Here is a 26,867-nt window from a genome sequence, read left to right on the forward strand (position 1 = left end):
GTGCAAACCGGATTGAAATTAGGCCTAAATCCGGAAAAAACACCCCCAGCACCTTGCCACAGCCCTGCTGTGGCCCTACCTGCCCTCAGGGATAGTAAATATGGGGTTAAAGCTTCTATTTGGCCCAGAACATCCACCAGGGCCCTCAGGAGTTAGAGCTTGCTGAGTAAAATAACTGCGCATCTGAGGCGCGAAAATAGGCCCCGCCCATCTCACTTGATGTCTCTACAGCCTCAAAGAACCGCACCAGAGCGGTTTTAAACTAGCCATGTGGGTTCTGAGACCCAAAAAATAAGCCAAGTGTACCCTCAATAAAGTTGCCCAAACGTTATTGCCCACAAAACGTTAACAGCACTCCCAGTTCATAAAACGTTTGCCCACAAACATTCACAACTCAGTGTCAACCATTTTTGTAATTAGCCCCTTATGCAAGCTTAGTAATGCCCTTCTTATTAGCTCTTAGGATTACTGCTTACCCTTACCCTCATGTGGATACTGTCAGCCTTTCTGAAATACCACAGTCTCTTCAGAAAAAATGACTGAACATACCTTACTGCTGTATAGCATGAAAACGTTCCTCACACTGAAGTTTCTTGTACTCCTCAGCCTCTGTGGGAACAGCACTGGATCTTAGTTACAAATGCTAAGATCATCATCCTCCAGGCAGAAGTCTTCATCCATCTGCTGCCTGAAAGTAAATAGTACACACCGGTACCATTTAAAATAAAAAACTCTTGCTTTAAGAAATTAAAAACTAATATTTTATCACCTCTTTCACTTTACCCTTCCCAGTACTTAGAGTAGGCAAAGAGAATGACTGGGGGGTGGAGCTAAGGGAGGAGCTATATAGACAGCTCTGCTGTGGTGCTCTTTGCCACTTCCTGTTAGGAAGGATAATATCCTACAAGTAAAGGATGAATCCGTGGACTCGTCGTACCTTATAGAAGAAAGTGGAAAACTATTTGCCTGAATGCCAGTAAGGCCCTATGCAAACGGTTTCTAAAGTTAAAATAACTATTTGCCTACCAAAGAGACAGAAGACTCTTCCTGAGACCATAGGCCCTGAGCTTTCAGAGAACCCCAAACAGCTCCCCAGCCTAACGTCTGTAGTCACAATCACCCAGGAAGGTCTCAGGAAGCAAGTGCCCCGAGACAGATGATCCGGTGAAATCCACCACAAGAGAGAGTCTCTTGTTAGGGGGTCCAGATTTATCCTCAGGGATAAATCTGAATGTTCTCCATTCCATTGACTGAGCACCATCAGACCAATCACCTCCATGCATTGAGCCACTGTTGGATGAAAAGCAGACTGGAGAGAAAGGCAAGCAGCAAGAAGTTTGGATTTTCTGACATCCATCAGGAAAATCTTCATGGACAAGGAATCTATGATTGTTCCTAGGAAACACACTCTTGTAGACGGAACTAGAGAACTCGTTTCTAGATTTACTTTCCACCCCTGAGAACGTAGAAAAGACAACAACATCTATGTATGAGATTTTGCTAGCTGTAAAGAGATTTTGCTAGCTGAAAAGATGACGCCTGAACCAAGATGTCGGGTAGACAAGGCGCCACTGAAATTCCCTCGGATCGGATCACTGCCAATAGGGCTCCCAGGACCTTTGTGAATATTCTGGGAGCTGTGGCAAGACCAAACGGAAGGGAAATAAACTGCAAATGCTTGTTCAGAAAGGCAAACCTGAGAAACTGGTGATAATCCCTGTGAATAGGAACATGTAAGTACTCATCCTTCAGGTCTATGGTCGTCATGAACTGACCTTCCTGGACCAATGGAAGAATGGAACAAATAGTTTCTATCTTGAAGGACGGAACCCTGAGAAGCTTGTTGAGACACTTGAGATCTAGGATGGGACGAAAAGTGCACTCCTTTCTGGGAACCACATATAGATTTGAATAGAATCCTAGACCTTGTTTCTTTAGAGGGACTGGTACAATAACTCCCAGGGAGGATAGGTCCTCTACGCAATTTAAGAAGTCCTTCTTTACCTGGTTTGGGGAAAGTTTTGACAGGAGAAATCTGCCCCTTGAATCCAATCTTGTAATCCTGGGATACTATGTCCACAACCCATGGATCTGGAACATTACGTATCCAAGCCTGTCGAAAAAGAGAAAGTCTGCCCCCCACCTGATCCAAAATTGGATTCGGGCGGATCCTTCATGCTGATTTAGAGTCAGCGGAAGGCTTCTTGTTTTTTTTTTCCCTTTGTTCCAGGGCTGGCTGGATTTTAAAGAGGACCTGGATTGGTCTGGTTTGCAAGAGGATGACTTCTGTCCCTTAAAGTTGCGAAAGGAACGAAAATTACAAGGTCTTTACTTCTTGTCCTGAGGTAGGAAAGATCCCTTTCCACCCGTAATCTCTGAAATGATCTCCGCCAAACCAGGTCGAAACAAAGTATTACCCTTATAAGGCAAAGCTAAGAGCTTGGCCTTTAAAGAAACATCACCTGTCCAAGATTTTAACCACAAAGTTCTGCGAGCTAGAACAGTGAAGCTAGATATCTTAGCTCCCAGTCTAATTACCTGCATATTGGCATCACAGATAAAGGTATTGGCTAGTTTAGGAGCCTTGATCTTGTCTTGGATCTCATCTACTGTAGTCTCTTCTGAAATCAGATCAGACAGGGCATCGCACCAATACGATGCTGCTCCCGCAACCGTGGCAATACTCGCCGCAGGTTGCCACTGTAAACCCTGATAAACGTCCTTTTTTTTTTAAATAAGCCACCAGCTTTTTATCCATTGGATCCTTAAAAGAACAAGTTTCCTCTATAGGAATGGTATTTCTTTTAGCTAGAGTAGAGATAGCTCCTTCTACCTTAGGTACGTTGCACCATGAGTCTCGAATAGAGTCAGCAACAGGAAACATTTTCTTAAAAACCGGGGAAGGGGAAAAAGAAACCCCTGGCTTAACCCATTCTTGAGCTATAACTTCAGATATTTTCCTAGGAACAGGAAAAACCTCCTCAGAAGAAGGAGAATCATAAACTCTATCCAGTTTAGAAGACGTCTTAGGGTTGGCAGCAACTGAAGGTTCAGTCGTCCAAAGTAGCTAGAAACTCCTTCAGTAGTAACTGAAGATGTTCAAGCTTAAATCTAAAATTAACCTCTTCAGATTCTGAAGATTTCACGCCAAAGTGTCAGAGTCTGAAATTTCACCTTCAGAAGCTACTGAAGTATTCTCCTCATCAGACAAATGAGAAAGGTTGACCAGCACAGATTTAGAGGGGTCAGAAGCCTTACTAGCGGAAACATGTTTAGATTTTCTCTTACGCTTACCCGCAGAGGGGAAAGCTGACAAAGTTGCCGATACTGCAGAAGTAATCTGAGCGCCGAAATTCCCAGGTAAATAAACACCCCCAGGAGTTTAAGAGGACACAGAAGGCACAGTATGGGAAACCATTAAGGTTCTGGACGTTTGAGAAGAAAGCTGAGGCATGTCACGCACAGCATTATCCTGAGAGACATTTGGCTCAGAAGGGAGTACAGGTAGCCCTCAGTTTACGCCGGGGTTAGGTTCCAGAAGGAATGGTTGTAAATCGAAACCGTTGTAAATTGAAACCCAGTTTATAATGTAAGTCAATGGGAAGTGAGGGAGTTAGGTTCCAGGCCCCTCTCAAAATTGTCATAAGTAACAGCTAATACATTATTTGTAAAGCTTTGAAATAAAGACTTTAAATGCTAAACAGCATTATAAACCTAATAAAATAATCACACAACACAGAATATATAATTAAACTAAGTTAAATGAACAAAAACATTTGCTAAACTGCATTATAAACCTAATAAAATAATCACACAACACAGACCTTACTTGCATTTTTCTGCAAACAGTTCTTTCTATGCATTTCAATCTGGACTGATTTATAGACAGGAAGATCTTGTTCCTTTGAAAACTGCTCGATAGCTCAGATCTAGTTACACAAATTAATTTCAGCTTGCTTGGCTTGCATATCTTTGCTGCAACACAAGCAGACAGCCCCACCTACAGGCTATTTTAATCAATGCACTGCTTCTCAATGCTTTTCAATAGCAGTCACATGACTGAAAAAAAAGGTTGTTATTCTGAAACGGCTTAAATTGAACCGTTGTAAACCGAGGGCCACCTGTAATTTGTCTTTAAATTTTAAAGTTCTAGATAAGCATGAGGAACAAAATTGCATTGGGAAAACAATTTAAGCCTCTAAACATAGTAAGCATTTTTTAACAGACATAGACTGATATAACTCAGAATCCGTTTTACAGAATTCAGCTGTTAATAATACTGAAAAGAAAAAAGTCTTTCAAAATTTATTAGCAATTTATAATTTTATAGTGCAATAAAGAGATCCTTCAAAGCAACCTATCAGATTGCCTGAAGCTCCTGCCGGACAGGATTGACACCCCACTAGTCAAAGGAAACAAAATCTTTCTGCAAGAAACTTCTCCTCTTGACACAGAAAACAATCTGCTGATGAGAGATATATTGAAAACTAACATCCGACAGAGCCCTGCAATGCGATACACCTTAGCACAATGCAAGCTCACTAAGCTCCGCTCCGATATACCGGAAGTGCGGGCGTCATGTGAGTGAGTGAAAAAGTAACTTAGCCAGTTGTAAAGAGCGCGAAAAAATGAACTGCCCACAGTTGACTGTTTAAATAAAATTAAGCCTCTCTAATGATCCTAGAAAATATGTCAGAAAACATAATTAAAGTGCCTCAATCAATTCACAATAAGTTATGAGTCCCATAGTCAAATAACGTCTCACATTAACCCATACAGTGTCATGTCCTCCAAAAACAAAAGTATCGTTAGCTAATAAAGATATCTATGTCCCATTTGTCTAATCTGTCCAGAATAAGTATCCTTAATTAAAAAGGATATATGTCCTAAATTGGATTCGAATGAGGATTAACCTCTTAAGTGCTGCTGTCCTTCAATACCTAAAAGGAAAAGTACTTACCTTACATCCAGCTGCAGGACAGATGCTGCTACATAGGTGTGACAGGCACTTCGCTCCCTGTCATGGACCTGTAGTAAAGAAAGAACAGAGTAACTAGCTCTTGCTTTCTGCCAAGAGGTAGCAAAATGTTAAAAGACTACCTCGCTGACTTTTAACTGCTTAACCCCTTAATGACCACAGCACTTTTCCATTTTCTGTCCGTTTGGGACCAAGGCTATTTTTACATTTCTGCTGTGTTTGTGTTTAGCTGTAATTTTCTTCTTACTCATTTACTGTACCCACACATATTATATACCGTTTTTCTCGCCATTAAATGGACTTTCTAAAGATACCATTATTTTCATCATATCTTATAATTTACTATAAAAAAAATTATAAAATATGAGGAAAAATTGAAAAAAAACCCACTTTTTCTAACTTTGACCCCCAAAATCTGTTACATATCTACAACCACCAAAAAACACCTATGCTAAATAGTTTCTAAATATTGTCCTGAGTTTAGAAATACCCAATGTTTACATGTTCTTTGCTTTTTTTGCAAGTTATAGGGCAATAAATACAAGTAGCACTTTGCTATTTCCAAGCCATTATTTTTCAAAATTAGCGCTAGTTACATTAGAACACTGATATCTTTCAGGAATCTCTGAATATCCATTGACATGTATATATTTTTTTTTAGTAGACAACCCAAAGTATTGATCTAGGCCCATTTTGGTATATTTCATGCAACCATTTCACCGCCAAATGCGATCAAATAAAAAAAATCGTTCACTTTTTCACAAATTTTTTCATAAACTTTAGGTTTCTCACTGAAATTATTTACAAACAGCTTGTGCAATTATGGCTTAAATGGTTGTAAATTCTTCTCTGGGATCCCCTTTGTTCAGAAATAGCATACTTATATGGCTTTGGTGTTGCTTTTTGGTAATTAGAATGCCACTAAATGCCACTGCGCACCACACGTGTATTATGCCCAGCAGTGAAGGGGTTAATTAGGGAGCATGTAGGGAGCTTTTTGGGGTAATTTTAGCTTTAGTGTAGTGTAGTAGACAACCCCAAGTATTGATCTAGGCCCATTTTGGTATATTTCATGCCACCATTTCACCGCTAAATGCGATCAAATTAAAAAAAACGTAAAATTTTTCACAATTTTAGGTTTCTCACTGAAATCATTTACAAACAGCTTGTGCAGTTATGGCACAAATGGTTGTAAATGCTTCTCTGGGATCCCCTTTGTTCAGAAATAGCAGACATATATGGCTTTGGCATTGCTTTTTGGTATTTTGAAGGCCGCTAAATGCCGCTGCGCATCACACGTGTATTATGGCTAGCAGTGAAGGGGTTAATTAGGTAGCTTGTAGAGAGCTTGCAGGGTTAATATTAGATTTAGTGTAGAGCTCAGCCTCCCACCTGAAACATCAGACCCCCTGATCCCTCCCAAACAGCTCTCTTCCCTCCCCCACCCCACAATTGTCCCCGCCATCTTAAGTACTGGCAGAAAGTCTGCCAGTACTAAAATAAAAGCTATATTTGTTTTTTGGTGGTATTTTTAAAAGCATATTTAAATATGCTGCTGTGTAAAAGTCCCCCCTTAGCCCCCAACCTCACTGATCCCCCCCAAACAGCTCTATAACCCTCCCACTCTAACTTAATTGGCGCCATCTTGGGTACTGGCAGCTGTCTGCCAGTACCCAGTTTATAAGAAAAAATGTTTTTGTTGTACATTTTTTTAACGTTTCTGTAGTGTAGCTTCCCCCCACACAAAAACCAACCCCCCACCCCTCCACGATCTCTTTTTGTGTTTTTTTTTGTTGTGCTTATGCTACTTTTAACTTTTAACTTTTAATTCATTTTCCGTAGTGTAGCGGTTCCCACCCGCTCCCGCCCCGTGCACGCGCCTGCCCGCCACCCTCCGTGCACGCGCGCGCGTCCGTGCGTGCCCCCGACGGTCCCGCCCCCGATCCCGCCCCCCTCAACGTCACACGGCACACCGATGGCCGCCCACCCGCCTCCCAAGTCGGCTCCCACCCACCAACGATACCGGCCATCGATGTCCGGTGCAGAGAGGGCCACAGAGTGGCTCTCTCTGCATCGGATGGCCATGTCAGGTTATTGCAGGATGCCTCCATATCGAGGCATCACTGCAATAACCGGAAAGCAGCTGGAAGCGAGCAGGATCGCTTCCAGCTGCTTTCCACACCGAGGACGTGCAGGGTACGTCCTCAGGCGTTAACTGCCTTTTTTTTGAGGACGTACCCTGCACGTCCTCGGTCATTAAGGGGTTAAAGCCACCACTACTCTTACTAAAGAGATTGACATGGACAAAGATAGACCCCAATCCTTGCTTGCAGGGAAGAGTACCCAAAAAAGGATTAAATATCTTCAGACACCAACTTCGCACATCCTCCATTGACAGAGTAGAAGAGAATGACTGGGGATTATGGTTAAGGGAAGTTACACTGAATAGCTTTGCTTGAGTGCTCTTTGCCTCCTCCTGCTGGCCAGGAGTTGAATATCCTACTATTAATGGGAATGACGTTGTGGACTCTCCATGTCATAGGAAAGAAAGTACAATATTTAATTCTAATCAAGTTTTTTAAAGACACGTAACCAAAAAATGTGATAAATACAAGCATGTCAAACATCAAGAGGGTGCAGATCATAACCAGTATGCTTACATTGTGCAAAAATACATATTCACATATTAATGTAAAAATATTACTGTTAAAATAATACTTACAGTCACAACATCCTGTGTCACCTTGTCAAGCTCATGAAGGAAGTTTGTGGAGGACAGAGGTTGCTGTTTGAAAGACAATATTTGTTACAACAGATATTATGTACGTCATACAGATTTATATCTGGTAAATGATGGAAAGAGATTTGAAAACATTAACATTTCCACTATGTGTTGGTTTTATTCAAATGTTTGGACTTCCTGTTTTCATATCAAATATTTCAAACCATCAGAGGTCAAAGAGAAGACTGAGTCAGACATAGCAAATAGACATGAAAAACTATGGAGAAAAGGGAAACAACACATCATGAAACATGATAAAAAAAAAGAGAGAAGACAGTTTGAAGAATAAAGAAAATGCAAGGGAAATAAAGTTGACAGCATAAGAAACAAATTGAAGCAAGAACAGAGAGAGATGGTACTACAAAACAACATGCGCACTGTTTGTGTGGATTGGTTGGGTGGAGGAGCCTTTCTGTGAAAGACGGCATTGCAGATCTCTTCCAGTGGCAGTTCCTCATTTTTGTGCACTGTAAAGAGAGGGCTGTCCCATCGGTTACGAGAATCAGGGGCTTCAAACCTCTGTACCAAAGCATCAAATCTGTAGGATCAGAAGCATAGATGGTGTTAGTAGCTAGCAGGCGTCTAATAAAGAGAACATCTGAGAGATAAAAATTAAAGGGAATGTGAAAACTCATTGCACACAAAGGCCTAACATGTTTTTTTAGACAGTTTCTAACCTTTTCAAAAGTTTCTGCCATAGGTGGAGATTTCACAGGATCACCAGCTTTATATCCAGAATACTGCTTGAAAGGTGAGCCAAATATTTAACTAGTGTTGATTTGTAAACAAATAATCAATGAATAATAGGGATTTCATTACTCACTGAATGTAATTACTGTAAAATAATAAATAACCATTTTGACATATGTGGTTTTAACTAACCAGAGGCTAAACACATCTATTGAATACAGGATCATTAGCAAGTAATTAACCCCTTCACCCAATCGGACGTATATATACGTCCTGCAGTACTTTGGCTATCGTACTGCAGGACGTATATATACACACGTCGTCGCTTCAGGAAGCTCCAGCACTCTCAGCTGTTAAGTTACAGCCCGAGAGCTGGAGCTCCTGAAGCTTCAGGCATCTGCCTCATATCTAGCCGGAGCGCGATCGGTGCTCCGGTTCCATATGAGGGCAGATGCCTGATCATTACAGACGGTGACACTGTGTGTGTCACCATATGTAACGATCTTCTGCTGGTGCCGGCAGGAGGTGTGGGCGGGAGGCGGGTGGGCTGCTCAGCAGCGGAGGGGGGAGGGAAGGGGAGGGAGTGGGAGGACCCTACACTTTGGAACAAATTTTTAAAGGCACAGGGAGGAATGGGGAACTAAACTACAGAAAATGGGTTTGGGGGTGCTACTTTATGGCAATCGAGGGAGGGCGGGAATTTGTGGGACCACAACACTACAGAGAAAAAAACACCTTGGGCGCAATCCGATATCGATCGCAGTTTGCGGCGCAAGCGAGGGAACCGGCGTCGCCCGCAGTTTCAGCTCGCAACTCGAGCTATCCCATATAAGTCGCCGTCAGATGCTAACGTGCCGCAAGTCTCACAAACCAGCGATGTCCAGAAATCTGCGTAAGTACAAATTTCTGGCGTCGCCAGTGACTTGCGGCACGTTAGAAACTGCCGGCGCCTATAAAACCTGACTAAAGTCTAAATCACCCGCACTGTCTAACACGCCTCCCTAACATAGCCCGACACGTCTAACACGCCTCCCTAACATAGCCCGACACGTCTAACCCTCTATCCGCTATCCCCCCTCACTAGCCTAACAATAAAATATGTATTAACCCCTAAACCGCCGCTCCCAGAGCCCGCCGCTACCTAATAAAGTTATTAACCCCTAAACCGCCGCCAGCTATATTAAATATATAACCCCCTAAAGTGAGCCCCTAACACCGCCGCCATCTACCTTACCTATCCCCTAAAGTGAGCCCCTACCCCGCCGCTATTTTAAAATTATTAACCCCTAATCTAATCCCCCTACCCCGCCGCCATCTATATTAAATTATTTAACCCCTAAAATACTAAACTATCCCTACCACTAAACCTAAGTCTAACCCTACAAATAGCCCTGAAAAGGGCTTTTTGCGTGGCATTGCCCCAAAGTAACAGCTCTTTTGCCAGCCCTTAAAAGGGCTTTTTGCGGGGCATGCCCCAAAGTAACAGCTCTTTTGCCAGCCCTTAAAAGGGCTTTTGGCGGGGCTTTGTCACAAAGTAAACTGCTCTTTTGCATCTAAGCTAAATCCCCCTACACCGCCGCCACCTATAATAAATGTATTAACCCCTAATCTAATCCCCCTACACCGCCGCCACCTATATTAACTATATTAACCCTAATTATATTAGGGTTAATATAGTTATATTATATATATTAACTATATTAACCCTAATTATACTAGGGTTCATATAGTTAATATCGTTATTATAATTATATATATATTAAGTATAATAACCCTATCTAACTCTAACACCCTAACTAAACTCTTATTAAAATAAATCTAATATTAATATTATTAATTAAAATATTCCTATTTAAATCTAAATACTTACCTATAAAATAAACCCTAAGATAGCTACAATATAATTAATAATTACATTGTAGCTATGTTAGGGTTAATATTTATTTTACAGGTAAATTGTTAATTATTTTAACTAGGTATAATAGCTATTAAATAGTAATTAACTATTTAATATCTACCTAGTTAAAATAATTACCCAATTACCTGTAAAATAAATCCTAACCTAAGTTACAAATACACCTACACTATCAATAAATTAAATAAACTACAAACATCTATCTAAAAATACAATTAAATTAACTAAACTAAATTACAAAAAAAAACAAACACTAAATTACAAAAAATAAAAAAAAGATTACAAGATTTTTAAGCTAATTACACCTATTCTAAGCCCCCTAATAAAATAATAAACCCCCAAAATAAAAAAAATTCCCTGCCCTATTCTAAATTAAAATAAGCTCTTTACCTTACCAGCCCTTAAAAGGGCCTTTTGTGGGGCATGCCCCAAAGAAAACAGCTCTTTTGCATACAAATACAATACCCCCCCCCCATTACAACCCACCACCCACATACCCCTATTCTAAAACCACCCTAACCCCCCTTAAAAAAGCCTAACACTACCCCCCTGAAGATCTCCCTACCTTGTCTTCACCACACCGGGCCGAACTCCTGATCCGATCCGGGCGATGTCTTCCTCCAAGCGGCAAAGAAGAATTCTTCCTCCGGCGATGTCATCCTCCAAGCGGCAAAGAAGAATTCTTCCTCCGGCGACGTCTTCCTCCAAGCGGCAGCAAAGTCTTCATTCTTCCGGCGGCATCTTCAATCTTCTTTCTTCGCTCCGCCGCCGCGGAGCATCCATCCCGGCCGACTGCTGAACTTGGAATGAGGTACCTTTAAATGACGTCATCCAAGATGGCGTCCGCCGAATTCCGATTGGCTGATAGGATTCTATCAGCCAATCGGAATTAAGTTTAAAAAATCTGATTGGCTGATTGAATCAGCCAATCAGATTCAAGTTCAATCCGATTGGCTGATCCAATCAGCCAATCAGATTGAGCTCGCATTCTATTGGCTGATCGGAACAGCCAATAGAATGCGAGCTCAATCTGATTGGCTGATTGGATCAGCCAATCGGATTGAACTTGAATCTGATTGGCTGATTCAATCAGCCAATCAGATTTTTTTAACTTAATTCCGATTGGCTGATAGAATCCTATCAGCCAATCGGAATTCGGCGGACGCCATCTTGGATGACGTCATTTAAAGGTACCTCATTCCAAGTTCAGCAGTCGGCCGGGATGGATGCTCCGCGGCGGCGGAGCGAAGAAAGAAGATTGAAGATGCCGCCGGAAGAATGAAGACTTTGCTGCCGCTTGGAGGAAGACGTCGCCGGAGGAAGAATTCTTCTTTGCCGCTTGGAGGATGACATCGCCGGAGGAAGAATTCTTCTTTGCCGCTTGGAGGAAGACATCGCCCGGATCGGATCAGGAGTTCGGCCCGGTGTGGTGAAGACAAGGTAGGGAGATCTTCAGGGGGGTAGTGTTAGGCTTTTTTAAGGGGGGTTTGGGTGGTTTTAGAATAGGGGTATGTGGGTGGTGGGTTGTAATGGGGGGGGGGGGTATTGTATTTGTATGCAAAAGAGCTGTTTTCTTTGGGGCATGCCCCACAAAAGGCCCTTTTAAGGGCTGGTAAGGTAAAGAGCTTATTTTAATTTAGAATAGGGCAGGGAATTTTTTTTATTTTGGGGGTTTATTATTTTATTAGGGGGCTTAGAATAGGTGTAATTATCTTAAATATCTTGTAATCTTTTTTTTATTTTTTGTAATTTAGTGTTTGTTTTTTTTTGTAATTTAGTTTAGTTAATTTAATTGTATTTTTAGATAGATGTTTGTAGTTTATTTAATTTATTGATAGTGTAGGTGTATTTGTAACTTAGGTTAGGATTTATTTTACAGGTAATTGGGTAATTATTTTAACTAGGTAGATATTAAATAGTTAATAACTATTTAATATCTATTATACCTAGTTAAAATAATTAACAATTTACCTGTAAAATAAATATTAACCCTAACATAGCTACAATGTAATTATTAATTATATTGTAGCTATCTTAGGGTTTATTTTATAGGTAAGTATTTAGATTTAAATAGGAATATTTTAGTTTATAAATGAATTAGATTAATTTAATATAAATTTAGTTAGGGTTAGATAGAGTTAATATAGTTAATATAAATACTATAGTAACTATATTAACTATAATATACTTAGGGTTAATATAGATAATATAGCTGGCGGCGGGGTAGGTAGATTAAATTAGGGGTTAATCATTTTAATAGAGATGGCGGCGGTGTAAGGGGCTTACATTAGGGGTTAATAATTTTTATATAGGTGGCGGCGGTGTAAGGGGTCAGATTAGGGGATAGATAAGGTAGATGGCGGCGGTTTTAGAGGCTCACAGTAGGGGGTTAGTTTATGTAGATGGCGGCGGGGTCCGGGAGCGGCGGTTTAGGGGGTAATAACTTTATTAGGGATTTCGGGGGGGGGGGGGAGATCGCGGTTGACAGGGAGATAGACATTGCGCATGCGTTAGGTGTTAGGTTTATTTTAGCAGATCGCGGTTGACAGGGAGATAGACATTGCGCATGCGTTAGGTGTTAGGTTTATTTTCTAGTTAGTTTAGGGAGTTACGGGGCTCCAATAGTCAGCGTAAGGCTTCTTACGGCTGCTTTTTGTGGCGAGGTGAAAATGGAGTAAGTTTTCTCCATTTTCGCCACGTAAGTCCTTACGCTGCATATTGGATACCAAACTGCGCGGGTTTGGTATACCTGCCTATGGCCCAAAAAACTGCGGGCGACGGCAGAAATATACGGGCGTAACTTCTAGGTTACGCCGTATATGTGATACCAAATCCGCGCAAATATTGGCGTCGCCGGCATTTGCGGGCGACGATTTATATCGGATCGACCCCCTTATATTTAAAAAAAAATAAAAAAATAAGAAAATAAAAGGGTTGTCTGGCTGCAACTACCTAAGATGGCAGAAATAGTTACGGCAGGGGAGGTTTAAAGAGCTTTTTTAGGGGGGATCAGGGAGGTTTGAGGGTTAGGGCGATCCTACACTGCAGAAACATTTAAAAAAAGAAAGAAAAAGTTTTATTTTTTTATTGGCAGACTGTCTGCCAGTACTTAAGATGGGGGTGACCAGTGGGGGAGGGAAGAAAGCTGTTTAGGAGGGATCAGGGGGTGGTAAGTGTCAGCTGGGAGGGTAATCTCTACAGTAAAGCTAAAATTAACCTTAAAGGGACACTGTACCCAAAAATTTTCTTTTGTGATTCAGATTGAGCATGAAATTTTAAAGGGACATAATACTCATATGCTAAATCACTTGAAACTGATGCAGTATAACTGTAAAAAGCTGACAGGAAAATATCACCTGAGCATCTCTATGTAAAAAAGGAAGATATTTTACCTCACAATCTCCTCAGCTCAGCAGAGTTTGTTCTGTGTAAAAAGTTATACTCAGCTGCTCCCAGCTGCAGGTAAAAAAAATTAAAAAAATGAAGAAATGAACAGCAGCCAATCAGCATCAGCAGTGCTGAGGTCATGAACTCTTACTGTGATCTCATGAGATTTGACTTAACTCTCATGAGATTTCATTGTAAGCTTCCTTTACCTGATTGGTGAAATAATATGAGAGTGCACGATGCTAGTCCCTTCAGATGTCCCAGGACAGACACACTAAAATGCTGCTTAGAAATCCTTTACAATGGGAGGTGGCTACTGAGGAACTTTTGAGGTAAAATATCTTTCTTTTTTACATAGAGATGTTCAGGTGATATTTTCTAATCAGCTTTTTACAGCTATGCTGCATCACTTTCAAGTGTTTAAACATTTGGGTATTATGGCCCTTTAAGCAACTTTCTAATGTACTCCTATTATCAAATTTTCTTCATTCTCTTGGTATCTTTATTTGAAATGCAAGAATGTAAGTTTAGATGCCGGCCCATTTTTGGTGAACAACCTGGGTTGTCCTTGCTGATTGGTGGATAAATTCATCCACCAATAAAAAAGTGCTGTCCAGAGTACTGAAACCAAAAAAAAGCTTAGATGCCTTCTTTTTCAAATAATGATAGCAAGAGAACGAAGAAAAATTGATAATAGGAGTAAATTAGAAAGTTGCTTAAAATTGCATGCTCTTTCTGAATTACAAAAGAAAAATTTTGGGTACAGTGTCCCTTTAAAAGCTTCCTAATTAACCCCTTCACTGCCGGGAATAATAGAAGTGTGCTGCGCAGCTGCAATTAGTCTGCTATTTCTGAACAAAGGGGATCCCAGTGATCATTTTACAACCATTTGTGCCATGATTGCACAAGCAGTATGTAAATACTTTCTGTGAGAAACCCAAAGTTTGTGAATAAAGTACCTTTTTTTTTATTTGATGGCATTTGGTGGTGAAATGGTGGCATGAAATATACCAAAATGGGCCTAGATCAATACCTTGTGTTGTCTACTTACAAAAAAATATATAGATTTGATAGGTAAATAAAAAAAACAAGGCTCTATTTCTGTTTAAATTGAATGATAGCAAAAATGCTAAAAATGCTCTGGTATTTTGGGCAAGTTTTTGTCTGGAAGTTCCCGTAGTGAAAGAGTTAATAATTATAATCACTGTAATTATGATGTAATAATAAGTTTTATTACTGCAAAGGGTTAAACACATTTTTAAAATCTGCTCCAGACCAATAATGCACAGCCGATCCTGAGCTTCACCTTGCTAGTGACTGGCGGCTACACACATATGCCACGCCTGATTGGCACAGCAGCTGTGTGCAATTATGACCAGAACTAACTTCCTGGGGGTTGAATACATGTTCTGCTCAAATATTGGTGCAATAATAAAATGTTCTAATACATTAAAGTGTTTTAATATCGCTATCTTGTGTACCTTTAAGCAACAGACTAAAACCAGAGAACAGGAAAAAAGTGGTTTTTGAATGAGTTTAGTAGTGCTATTAGGATTTGCCATGTGTAAGTCAGCATATAATTTAATTGCAATAAACAGTGCATGCAGATTTGCATAAACGTGCAGCTAAGAAAATCACAAAACCTATCCCCCAGCTTGTATGTGTAGAGTTATGCAGGGAGGACAGTGCAAGAACAGCTTGTACAGTGTTACAAATCACCAAATACAGAAATCCAAAATCCAAACTTTTTCATTCATATGGTTTTTTTAAAATAAAGTTATCAAAAATGAAATATTTTTCAATTTGTTCTAAAATGCAAATGCTATTCTATATTTATTTAAAACCAACAACTATTATTTTTCTGATTACAGTACTGTTTTCTGATGGTACTATGTATACAAAATTATTAAAATGATATAAAACTACCTTTAGGTTGCCTATATAAACTGTATTATGACCTGTAAATATTACCTAAATTACATTAGATGTTTACATTTGGTTCCACCCCCTCCCCAAACTGTCCCATTGCACAGATACAAATATACAACTATTTCAAAACCCAAACTATTCCGAAATCCAAACTTTTTCCGGTCCCAAGCAGTTTGGATAAAGGGTATATTTATACCTGTATTTCCGTTTATGTGGAACTATTTTCATAAACACAATAAGCAAGGCAATGGTTTTATAACTGTCTACTATACCTGCATACTAACATATGGCTGACCCTTTCACAAGGAACACAATGCAATGTTGTGTGATGTCTAACTTCCAGAAGGGAATTAAAATGGCATTAAAGTACACAACAAAAATATTCTAAGGTTTTATGCCTCTTGTCATTTGCTCACCAGATTTATTCAGCTAGGTCTCAGTATTGCACTGCTGCTCTGGAGCTGACTTTAACTATGTGTTTAACATCTTGGAGGGGTTAAACACATGGTTATATTACATTAGAGGATTTTCTTTTTTTTTTTTCACTGTTATGTCATTTTAAGGTAAGTATACAAATTACAAAGAAAAATAATATAAAAATAGAAATGGTGTAGCTGAAACATTAAACAGAATAGGATTATTTGGCTGCCTCAAACAATTGAAATAATCCAAAACACTTCCTTCTAATCTGCAAATCAAAAGTGTTTTGCTGAAATAAAAGACGTACAGCAAGTCCTACAGCCAGCAATGAAAGCTTTGAACTTGCCAATTCAGAAATCTGCACATATCCCTCCCCGAGAGAGACGTGTGGAAAGCCTGCTCTAAATGAATTATTCCCTGTTTGCCTTCAGGGGAAAATTAGGTTTTTAATTGATCTTAGATTATATAAACCAATAATGGTGAAATGATAAGGGTAGAAAAGGGAACAAGACGTCAAACTACAGCATCATGGGGAAAAAAGCATTTCTTTAGTTTTGTCCAAGATTAGTTTTCTGGGGTCTTTGGGTTCCGCTGAATCTCGCCAACATGTTTTGTTTGTAAACAGAAATGTGTTAACCATTTATTTCCTATGTTCAACCCCTTCAGTACTGGGATTTTCATTGAAAAAATTGCCCAAAGTACTTTTAAATTTAAGAATTTTTTGCATTTTTGCAATCACTCCATTTAAATAGAAATAGAACCTTGTTTTTTTAATTTACTTATCAGAACTAAACTTTTTTTTTTTAAGTAGACAACGCAATGTATTGATCTAGGCCCATTATGGTATATTTCATGCCACTAATTCGCCGCCAAATCAGATCAAATAAAAAAAATGTTAACTTTTTCACAAACTTTGGGTTTCTCACTAAAATTATTTACATACTCTTAGTGCAGTCAAAACACAAATGTTTGTATAAACTTCTCTGGGATCCTTTTTGTTCAGAAATAGTAGACACTATGGCTTTGTCATAGATTTTGGTAATTAGAAGGCCGCTAATTGCAGCTGAGCACCGCACTTCCGAAATTCCCGGCAGTGAAGGGGTTAATTAGCTAGCTGGTAAGGGTAATAGTATTGTAATGTAGATATTACCTTCTCAACTGACACTTCCCTGATGCCTACTTGATTCCTCCCAAACAGCTCCGCCCCCCACCATCTTAGGTACTGGCAGACAGTCTGCCGTTAAACAGTTTAGTGCTTTTTGCCTCCTCATTTTTAATTATTTTTTTTATTTTTTTCTGCAGTATAAGAAACCCTCTTCAACCCTCCCACCCCCTGATCCCTCTTACGCAGCTCTCTAACCCCTCCGTACTGTCTGCCAGTACTCAAATTAGAGTATTTTTAAATTTTATTTACTTACTAATATTTTTTTCTGTAGTGTAGTGGTTGCCCCTCCTTGCAATAATTTAGTAGCCCCCTCCCCACAACTTTGACATTTCTGTGTAGAGTAGCTTTTCCATCCCTCCCTCTTCCTAACATTTTGGTTCCATAGTGTAGCGTGCCCCCCCTCCATCCCCCCTCCACCACTGAGCCATCTCCATCCCCTCTGCACCTCTTGGCCACCCACCCTCACCGTTACTGATTCAATATCACAATGATCACGACTGCTCTGGGCTCTGACTGACCCCGAACACACTGCCTCAGTTGCGAGGCAACTTCCGGGGCTGCGGGAAGGTGCAGGAATCCCGTTGTAATGCGGATCAAAAGGGAGGACAAACCATTACATCAATAGGGTCCTTAAGACCCATTTTTTTTCGTGACACAATGGTAGATCCAAACATCCCAAGGGGTTAATGTCTTTAAAACAGCAGAGGAGCAGCTAAGCAGCAGCAGAGTGGGTGCTGCTCAAGTAAGTGGTATGTGCACTCACATAGCCCACAGGCTATTAGTAGGTACATGTAAATCATAGCCAGGGGACATATATGTATACAGTACACACAGACTATTATTGCTGTTAATGTCCATTACATACAGTATATTGCGGGACATATATTTGAGATTTCTGACAGGACCAGTGTTAGACCATATGTATATTTTATTTTTTTCTTAAACGGGGTCAAGGAGTCTATTTGCTCTGTTCTTAGACTTCTGTTTTTCTAGATTCTGCACAGCGGATTTTCTTATAGGGCTAGTGTTATTACTTTTATTCAGCGTTATAGAGTGCGCTTCTGTACGCTCGGTAGCAAGTTTCTCTCTATCCTCCGTTTGTGCTATTGTTTATCTGAGTAGTACGACCAGTTTTCTTATGTTAAATATGGGGAAAACAGTGTTGCAGAACTTTAATAGTAATTTTGTTATTGACGCGCTAATTCCTGCTCTCCTTGCGTCTTCTCCTGCTTATAGCAGCGGTCATCTTTATCTGTTTAGCTGCATTATTATTGAAAAGATGAGGTAGCAAGGGGGGGTAAGTTTACCTATTGAAGCTAGGTAATTTATTAGGGTTGATTTTTCCTGAATATTTGTACTTACACAGTAAGGTTTTATATTATCAGTCTCTATTTTACTATGTTAATACTTAAAGGGACACTGAACCCAATTTTTTTCTTTTGTGATTCAGATAGAGCAGGCAATTTTAAGCAACTTTCTAATTTACTCATATTATCAATATTTCTTCGTTCTCTTGCTATCTTTATTTGAAAAAGAAGGCATCTAAGCTAAGGAGCCAGACAAATTTTGGTTTAGAATGGTGGACACCACTTGTTTATTGGTGGGTGAATTTATCCACCAATCAGCAAGAACAACCCAGGTTGTTCACCAAAAATGGTCCGGCATCTAAACTTACTTTCTTGCTTTTCAAATAAAGATACCAAGAGAATGAAGAAAATTTGATAATAGGAGTAAATTAGAAAGTTGCTTAAAACTGCATGCTCTATCTGAATCACAAAAGAAAAAATGTGGGTTCAGTGTCCCTTTAAAGTGAAGGTAACGTTCGCTATATCGCATTATTGTATTATACAGGCCAGCCTAAATGAATGGCACTTTCATTCATCAATTTTTTTAAATTTAATTCTAAAGTCTGTTTTCGCCATTTTTACTTACTTTATTTCAAGCTATAAATTCAACCCATTTTTTTAAACTTTTTTTTTTACTTGCTGGTCACGTTTTTCCAGCAGCCAATTGAAATTCTGGCCGTTAGGCGGCCGTCATTCGACGTCATCCCTCTGTTTGACGATCTGCGCATGCGTTCCGATTCTTTTCTCTCCCTTGGAAGACAAGTGCGCTCCCGTTTCGCGTATGCCTATTGCGATTGTTTGTTGTTTCCCAGCAATACGTAGGCTTCTTTCTCCAAACAGCAACATTATTGGAGGCTGAAATCCCAGTATATGCGCATGCGTAGTAAGTTTGATCCACGTGAACGCGCCTTTGAGACACATATAGAGCGGGTGGGACCGCGCTATACGTCAGACATCAGGAAACAGCTGATGGGAGGAGTCAATAAAGGCACGGTAGGGAAATATAAATCATGTTTAACTTCCATAGTAGAAGGAAGTTCTACAGATTTGGCTCTAGCATTCAAAAATTAGGAATTAGGAATGCAAGAAGCTTAGGCTCTACAATTCTGCAGCTGCAGGTTCAATTCCCATGTCAGCTTGTGAGTGGGTGCTCTAACCGCTTCTAGAATTGTGGAGAGGAACTGTCTTTAACTTCATCCTTGCTAAAACAATTTTTTCATATTTTAGGTGTCCAAAACCCGAATCCATCAGAACACCACAATCATACATTTTGACTAGATGTTTTTTCTACCTTTGCTAAACATCATTACATTTCCTTTCCATGAAACAATTTCAATATTTATTTCCAAGAAATAGGTCTCAGCAGAACTGTACGTACTCAGATTACTGGGTTCTTAAAGATGTTCCCTTTATCAGCTTCTTTTGTAAAGCTTTAGGGAATCTTTTACACAATAGATGTTTCAATTTCCACTTTAGCCATATGATTTACGGTTCTTTTTAAGGAAAATTAAATTTTTCAGGGACCCTATGGAACAGAAATTTGGATTCTTTTGAAAGATCTTTATTGTCTACAAGTTGGTCCCCTGTTTTCAACAGTTTTGACGTTGCTGGCATAATTTTAGTCTTTCAACTCTGTCTGATCTAGTTTCAGAAGTTTTCTGCTATTGACGATTTTCAAAACTTTTTCAATCTTCTAAACTCAGTAAATTCCTTATTTTAAAAAAAAGTGTCAAAATGCTAGCTTGTTTATGGCTATCTGCTTTCCTGTAGCCTGCTACGTTTCGCATCTAAGAAAAAAATAATAAGAACGGTTAAAGAATTCGCATTTGCATTTACAGTCATAGTTTCATCGTCATTGCACAGAATGAGTTGGGTAAGAGGGGCATTGCTGATCAGATCTTCTCCTTATTGGATAAAAAGAACTGTGCTGACAACTTTTTGAAGTGGTTCATTTTCTGCTGGAAGGTTGTATACAGCTGGAAGGTTGTACACACTGTCTGAAGAGAGAGCAGGAGGCTGAACGCAGAAAGGGGTCTGGATTGCCTTTTCCAAAGTGGATAATCGTTTTGTGTCTTATCTATACCTCATAAGTTGAGGTTATAACATGTGAGTGTTCATTTGTCACTGCATCACATTATATATAAGAAATATCTTGACATACTACACCAGGAGGCCTTTTTTTGCTGTGCGCCCTTCCCTCTTCTGTTGTAGATATATATATATATATATATATATATATATACACATATACACACACACACATATGTGGTTTGTATTTTTATGCTCTCAGAGTGTATTGGACATTGAGAAACATGTACATTAAGATTCTGCAGTCTTAAATACATTTTTTATTGAAAAATTAAGGTGTTATAGTCATTTATAATAAAATCGCGATTAAATGGCAAAAAAAAAAAAAAATAAAAAAATAAAAAAAAAATCGGGTTTTTTTTGCCCATATTGCCCAGCCCTATTTTAAACATTCACTTCCTTAAAGGGACAGTAAACCTCAAAAATAATGTTATATAATTCTGCACATAGTGCAGAATTATATAACATTATATTAGCCTTATCTGTGTAAAACATAATATTCCCTTTTAATTTTAAAAAAAAAACGTCTGTTTTACAGACCCGCTCTCTGCTGAGCGGGTCTGTTTTATTCACACAGCGCATCGGGCCAGCTGTATAGTCACAGCCCGGCCCGACCACGCCATTATACACAGTGCAGCTCGCTCCTGCTGTCAGACAGAGCAGGAGAGAGCTGCACTTTGTGTTATGGCGCGGTCGGGCCTGGCTGTGACTATACAGCTGGCCCGATGAGCTGTGTGAATAAAACGGACCCGCTCAGCAGAGAGCGGGTCTGTAAAACAGCCGTTTTTTTTTTAAATTAAAAGGGAATATTACGTTTTATACAGATAAGGCTAATATAATGTTATATATAACATTATTTTTAAGGTTTACTGACACTTTAATGCTGTAAACTCATTTCCAAACACAGGTGATACACCTATTTGTGAACGAGTAGGAGCAGTCAAACAAAGGTATAAGAACACAGAGGTCAAAGAAAACATATAACTCTTTTGATTGCTACTTGATTAGCTCTTGAGAAAGGCAATTGTGCCAAAACCGGTTGAGAATTTTTATGTCAAAATACTTTTTATTATACCAACGTTTTAATAGTTTTTCAGTAAAGCTAGATTTTATGGAAAACCTTGTTCGAGTTGGTTTCTGAAATAAAAGCATCTTTTTCATTTCATCCTCTGCGAGTATACCGCACCTTTCTTTCACTTTGGCTTGACAATACTGCAACCTGTGATACTTTCTTTTGAGGTTACTTTGGAAAGTCGGAAGGCCAGTGTATCCAAACCCAGAAGGCTGAATTTCTAGTCCCAGGGGAGGTAGAAACGGCGCCGCTATTCTATACTATTTCCTTTTTGAAAGATCCTGTACAGTCAGGAGTTCTGTTTCTCAGCCTTTGACTAGGAACCTAAAAGCATCACTTCCTAGAAGTGAATTTTTGAAGCAACTTTCTAATTTACTCCTATTATCAATTTTTCCTCATTCTCTTGCTATCTTTATTTGAAAAAGCAGGAATCTAAGCTTAGGAGCCAGGGCATTTTTGGTTCAGCACCAGAAGTGCTATAATATGTCACCTGCAGGATTCTAAAGAGTGGATCAAACACAATTCTAGATTCACCCAATAATAGGTATGTAACTTCTTCAATGCTTGCTTTATGTCATTACTCTTCTTACTAAAGAACCACAACTCTAGCAACAAAATCACATGATGAAATAACCCAAAATGACAAATAGATATCAATGAAAAACAAAAGAAATACCATTATAAAAAAAACCAAAATTTAATTTCAGGATTCAGATAGAGCTTACAATGTTAAACAACTTTACAATGTACTTCTATTCTCTAATTATCTTCATTCCTTTTACATCCTTTGTTGAAGGAGCAGCAATGTACTACTGGGAGCTAGCTGAACACAGAGCATGAGCCAATGGAAAGAGGCATATATGTGCCTGAGAATTAAAACTTTATACTACAGAGTGGGTGAGAAGTTGGTCCCCTATTTCTCCATCTGGTATTCCATAAGTTTACAGTCTCAAATACACTAACAAATGACAATGTTTCAATGTTCAAAAGTAATCTGACCTGTAACAAAGTACTAATTTTGTGTAAAGGGACGATAAAGTCAAAATTTCATGATTCAGATAGACCATGTCATTTTAAACAACTTTCTAATTTACTTCTATGATATAATTTGTTTAATTCACTTGGTATTCGTTGTTGAAAAGCATATGTACATATCCTCAGCTGCAGCAATGCACTACTGGGAGCTAGCTGCTATTTGTCTCTCATCATCTATTCACCAGATGTGTTGAGCTAACTCCCAGTAGTGCATTGCTGCTTTTTTAAACAAAAGATATGAATAGAATTAAGCAAATTTGATACAAGTAAATTGGAAAGTTATTTAAATTTGTACACTCTATGAAAGAATAAATTCAAGTTTCATGTCTCTTTAAGAGTACGTTGGAACCTGAATTTAAACTTGGAAGTATTTATCCAGGTGCTATTTTAAAAGCCAGTGATTGAGACGTAGAAATGATAAAAAAATAGAGGCAAAGGAAAGTTATACACAGTGACTATATAATATTAACAAAGGGTTGTTTAAAATAAGAAATATACTACACATCTACCTTTATCAATCTATATTCACTGTTTCTCATTCTTACATTTCCTGGGTATACTGATCATTCTCGTCTCTTTCTTGGTTCCACATAGAGCTTGTCTCAGGGGCTGTCAGGCAATAGATCTGCAGAGAGAATATGTGCTCAGTAGCAGCTTGCAAGATTTCATTAACACCCTGTTCTGTGTCCTATGAGCAAACTTCACTAGTTCAGAAAACTGTCAGCTCATTAGAAATCAAATCTAAAAACGGACAAGGCGACATTGCAGGGCACTGCTATATAGAAAATGCAAGTGATAATAGGAATATCCATCAAAACCAGACTGTGAAATTAAATCTAAAGGCTCAGGCTATCATTTAACAGATTAACCACTTGTGGAAAATGGGCTTGCAAAATAATTGCTTTACAAAACCATTTTAGGGCATATTAACCAGTATGACTTTGTCAGAATCCTCTGCATCTTTTAGATACATAATGCCCCCCCCCCATGCACAATAATATTACAATCAGTATAGGGTATTTCTATGGGGAGGGGGGAGAAAAAAAAAAGATATATATTTAAAGTCTAAACAGTGAAAGATAGCTTTAAAATTTGCAGGGGAGAGGTGGGCAGAAGTACAAAATAAAAATACAAGAGGAAATCAAGATGGGGATTATATTTATGGGGATCCACATGCCAAGTGTAGACACACATTAAAGTAGCATTTTATGCATTTAAAAGGAACAGTAAACATCTTGTGGTTTTTAACATATCAGTCAAGTAAAAATATTTTTAAAAATAACACCTTGTTTGCTGCAATTGATTTTTTTTGTAGCCAAACTGCCCAAAACATACCAGGAGTGGATCTACCAGTTTTAATACATGTAATTTTTCCAATTATTGCGTTATAACTCTATTGGGTCGATCACAATCCTTTTAAAAGCTTACCAAATGACTTTAATGGTACATTTTATAGAAAATCATTCAATAGATTATTTCTAAAGCATAAATTGCACTGCGGCATTGTAATTCCAGCTCATAAACTGCAGGAAACAGTTGGTCCCAAGCAGGAAACAGTTGGTGAGCTCATCGGCAGTCACATGACCTTGCAAATTACCAACTTTGTTCTGCACAGAAGCTGCAAAAGTTACAAGGTTTTACATAGTAAGCAATAGAAAAATTAAATGATCTAACAAATTAGAGAATGTAAATTTTCCACTACAATGTCCCATTAAGCTGTCATTTTAGGATATCAACTTTATTTGTATTTGTTTTATTTTTAAACATGGCTCCTTTAACTGAGAGCATACTATGGTGCTATTTCTCAAGCCTATTGGATGACAACCGTATAAAACAAGGAATATATAAGCTCTAAAGTGCATTAGGTGGTTTTGGATGCCTCTGAATGCGGAAGCCGGCTGTTTGCAGCATTCTCCTCTGTTCAGAGCTGGGTTTCTGCTTGTGCACATGAATAAATCCGACTCCCTAAAGAGCTGAATGCCACAAGCAGCCGCCTTCTTCCGCATTCTAGCTATCAACAAATAAAAATAATTTCCTATAGCTGTAAAGTTGGCGCTTCAGCTAGCTATGAAGTGTAAATGTGTTAACCACAGATAAGCCATGTTTTAGGTGTGTGTGCCTGTATGTACCTGTTATTATAGAGAAATACAAAAATCCCCACACATTTTCTGTGAACTTATCAAATTACTTTAAGTGGTCATTAAAATTATGAAACATACAAAACTTGCACAAGTCAGCTTTGGATGTATAAAACATACTTTGTAATGAAGCTTAACTGTATATGTAATGTTACCCTAATGTTTTATAAAAAAAAACTGAGGTACTATGCTGCAGTCTAAACCACCCCTTCAAAAATTATTTTCCACCGATCTGTCCATCCATTAGAGTCTTGTTTTAATGAGATGGCCGCACTTTAATTATGAGGCACACTCCCTTCTTCAAAGGCACAGTGCTGCTTTTTTTTTTTTTGCATGTGCATATCCTTACCACATTACAACCTGATAACGATAGCAATGTATGCGCATATATTTGTTATGGCTGCAATCACTTACTTTGCACCAATGGTGGCACTTTATGCCCAAAGAGGAGGTGATGGCAGTGGCAGCATCACCATAGTGTAGGTGCATGTGCAAGAACAGTACTTGATTCCGCTGGCAACCGAGGTATGTTATCCATGAAAATAATCGGACACATGGAGGGAGTGGAAAAACACTAAATTCATGCTATGCTTGCATGAAAACAAGTACAAGTGTTTGCAAAGTTCTAGCTTTATAAATGTATTCTTAATATTTGAAAACCAAGACTTTAATTAATGTGCCTTTTAACTTTTTTTGTTTTAATAAATATAGTAAATCAGAACGCAACTGAATGTGTAGTGAATACATTTAGGAGGTAAAAGCTGACGTCTGTACAAATGTAATGATTTTACACACAAAGATATTTCAAAAACATAAATTATGATTACCAGATAATTTAATTTCCTTCTGTATAAGGAGAGTCCACGGCTTCATTCCTTACTATTGGGAAACACCAAACCTGGCTACCAGGAGGAGGCAAAGACACCCCAGCAAAAGGCTTAAATACCTCTCCCACTTCCCCCATCCCCTAGTCATTCTGCCGAGGGAACAAGGAACAGTAGGAGAAATATCAGGGTATAAAAGGTGCCAGAAAAAAAATATAATTTAGGGGGCCGCCCATTGGAGAACACGGGTGGGGGCCATGGACTCTCCTTATACAGAAGGAAATGAAATGATCTGGTAAGCATAATTTATGTTTTCCTTCTTAATATATAAAGGAGAATAAAAAAAATAAAAGGAGAGTCCATGGCTTCATTCCTTACTGTTGGGAAACTTATAGCTAAGCTCTAGAGCAGCGGTCGCCAACCAGTGGATGTTGGTGGTCCTTGACATCATCAAACAGGAATTAATCTACTCTGATAGTGTCACCCCCGTTGCGCCGCAACTCCCTACTGGCTGGACATCAGTGAAAACCGACAGAGGAGTTAAATAACAATCTCCCTACGCACGTTGCGTAGTACTGCGCAACTTGCGTAGCTAGATTGTATTTTTAACTCCTCTCGCCCGGCGCGCTGCTCAGAGGAAGATGCTTCCATTCTAAAGCCAGCAGAGGTTGGAATAGTCTTGGCTTTAAATAGTGGAATTAAATTATATAAAAAAGAAAATCTTAAAAAAAATTCCTTTAGTTTTCTTCCCTTTACCTGTCTTTGTAGTAGTTTTCCTAATTCCTTCAGATGTACTTGCATCACTGTTAGTCTTCCTCCCCTCCATCATCTTTTTTATGAAATAATTGTTTTTTATTCTAATAATTTTATTCCACCCGAATTCCAGTAATTGCCATCCAGCAGATCAGCCATATCCCACCAGTATTATAGTAATTGCCAGAAATATCAGTCTTGTTTAGCTCACATCCATATTGAGAGCTTTCTGTTAAAAACTTAATTTATGACTTCGATATCTGTCCATGATCATAAGTAGTTTTGAATAAATTCCTAACTGGAGAGTTGACTTGGAAGTCTTGTGGTCCTTTTAAACATTCTTTT

General features: G+C 38.9%; 1 protein-coding gene across 1 annotated transcript in view; it reads right to left on the minus strand.

Annotated features, from left to right (window-relative positions):
- The window catches only part of KTI12 (KTI12 chromatin associated homolog), a 165,811-nt gene that overhangs the window by 19,223 nt on the left and 119,721 nt on the right, over positions 1-26,867 (minus strand). Inside the window, exons 6-8 of the mRNA XM_053717264.1 lie at positions 23,353-23,432; positions 8,139-8,298; positions 7,701-7,763 (exon numbers count right to left, since the gene is read on the minus strand). Of these exons, the coding sequence (XP_053573239.1) occupies positions 7,701-7,763; positions 8,139-8,298; positions 23,353-23,432 (303 nt within the window). The remainder of the gene's footprint in view (positions 1-7,700; positions 7,764-8,138; positions 8,299-23,352; positions 23,433-26,867) is intronic.

The sequence above is a fragment of the Bombina bombina genome, chromosome 6 (assembly GCF_027579735.1).
Source record: "Bombina bombina isolate aBomBom1 chromosome 6, aBomBom1.pri, whole genome shotgun sequence".
Lineage (NCBI taxonomy): Eukaryota > Metazoa > Chordata > Amphibia > Anura > Bombinatoridae > Bombina > Bombina bombina.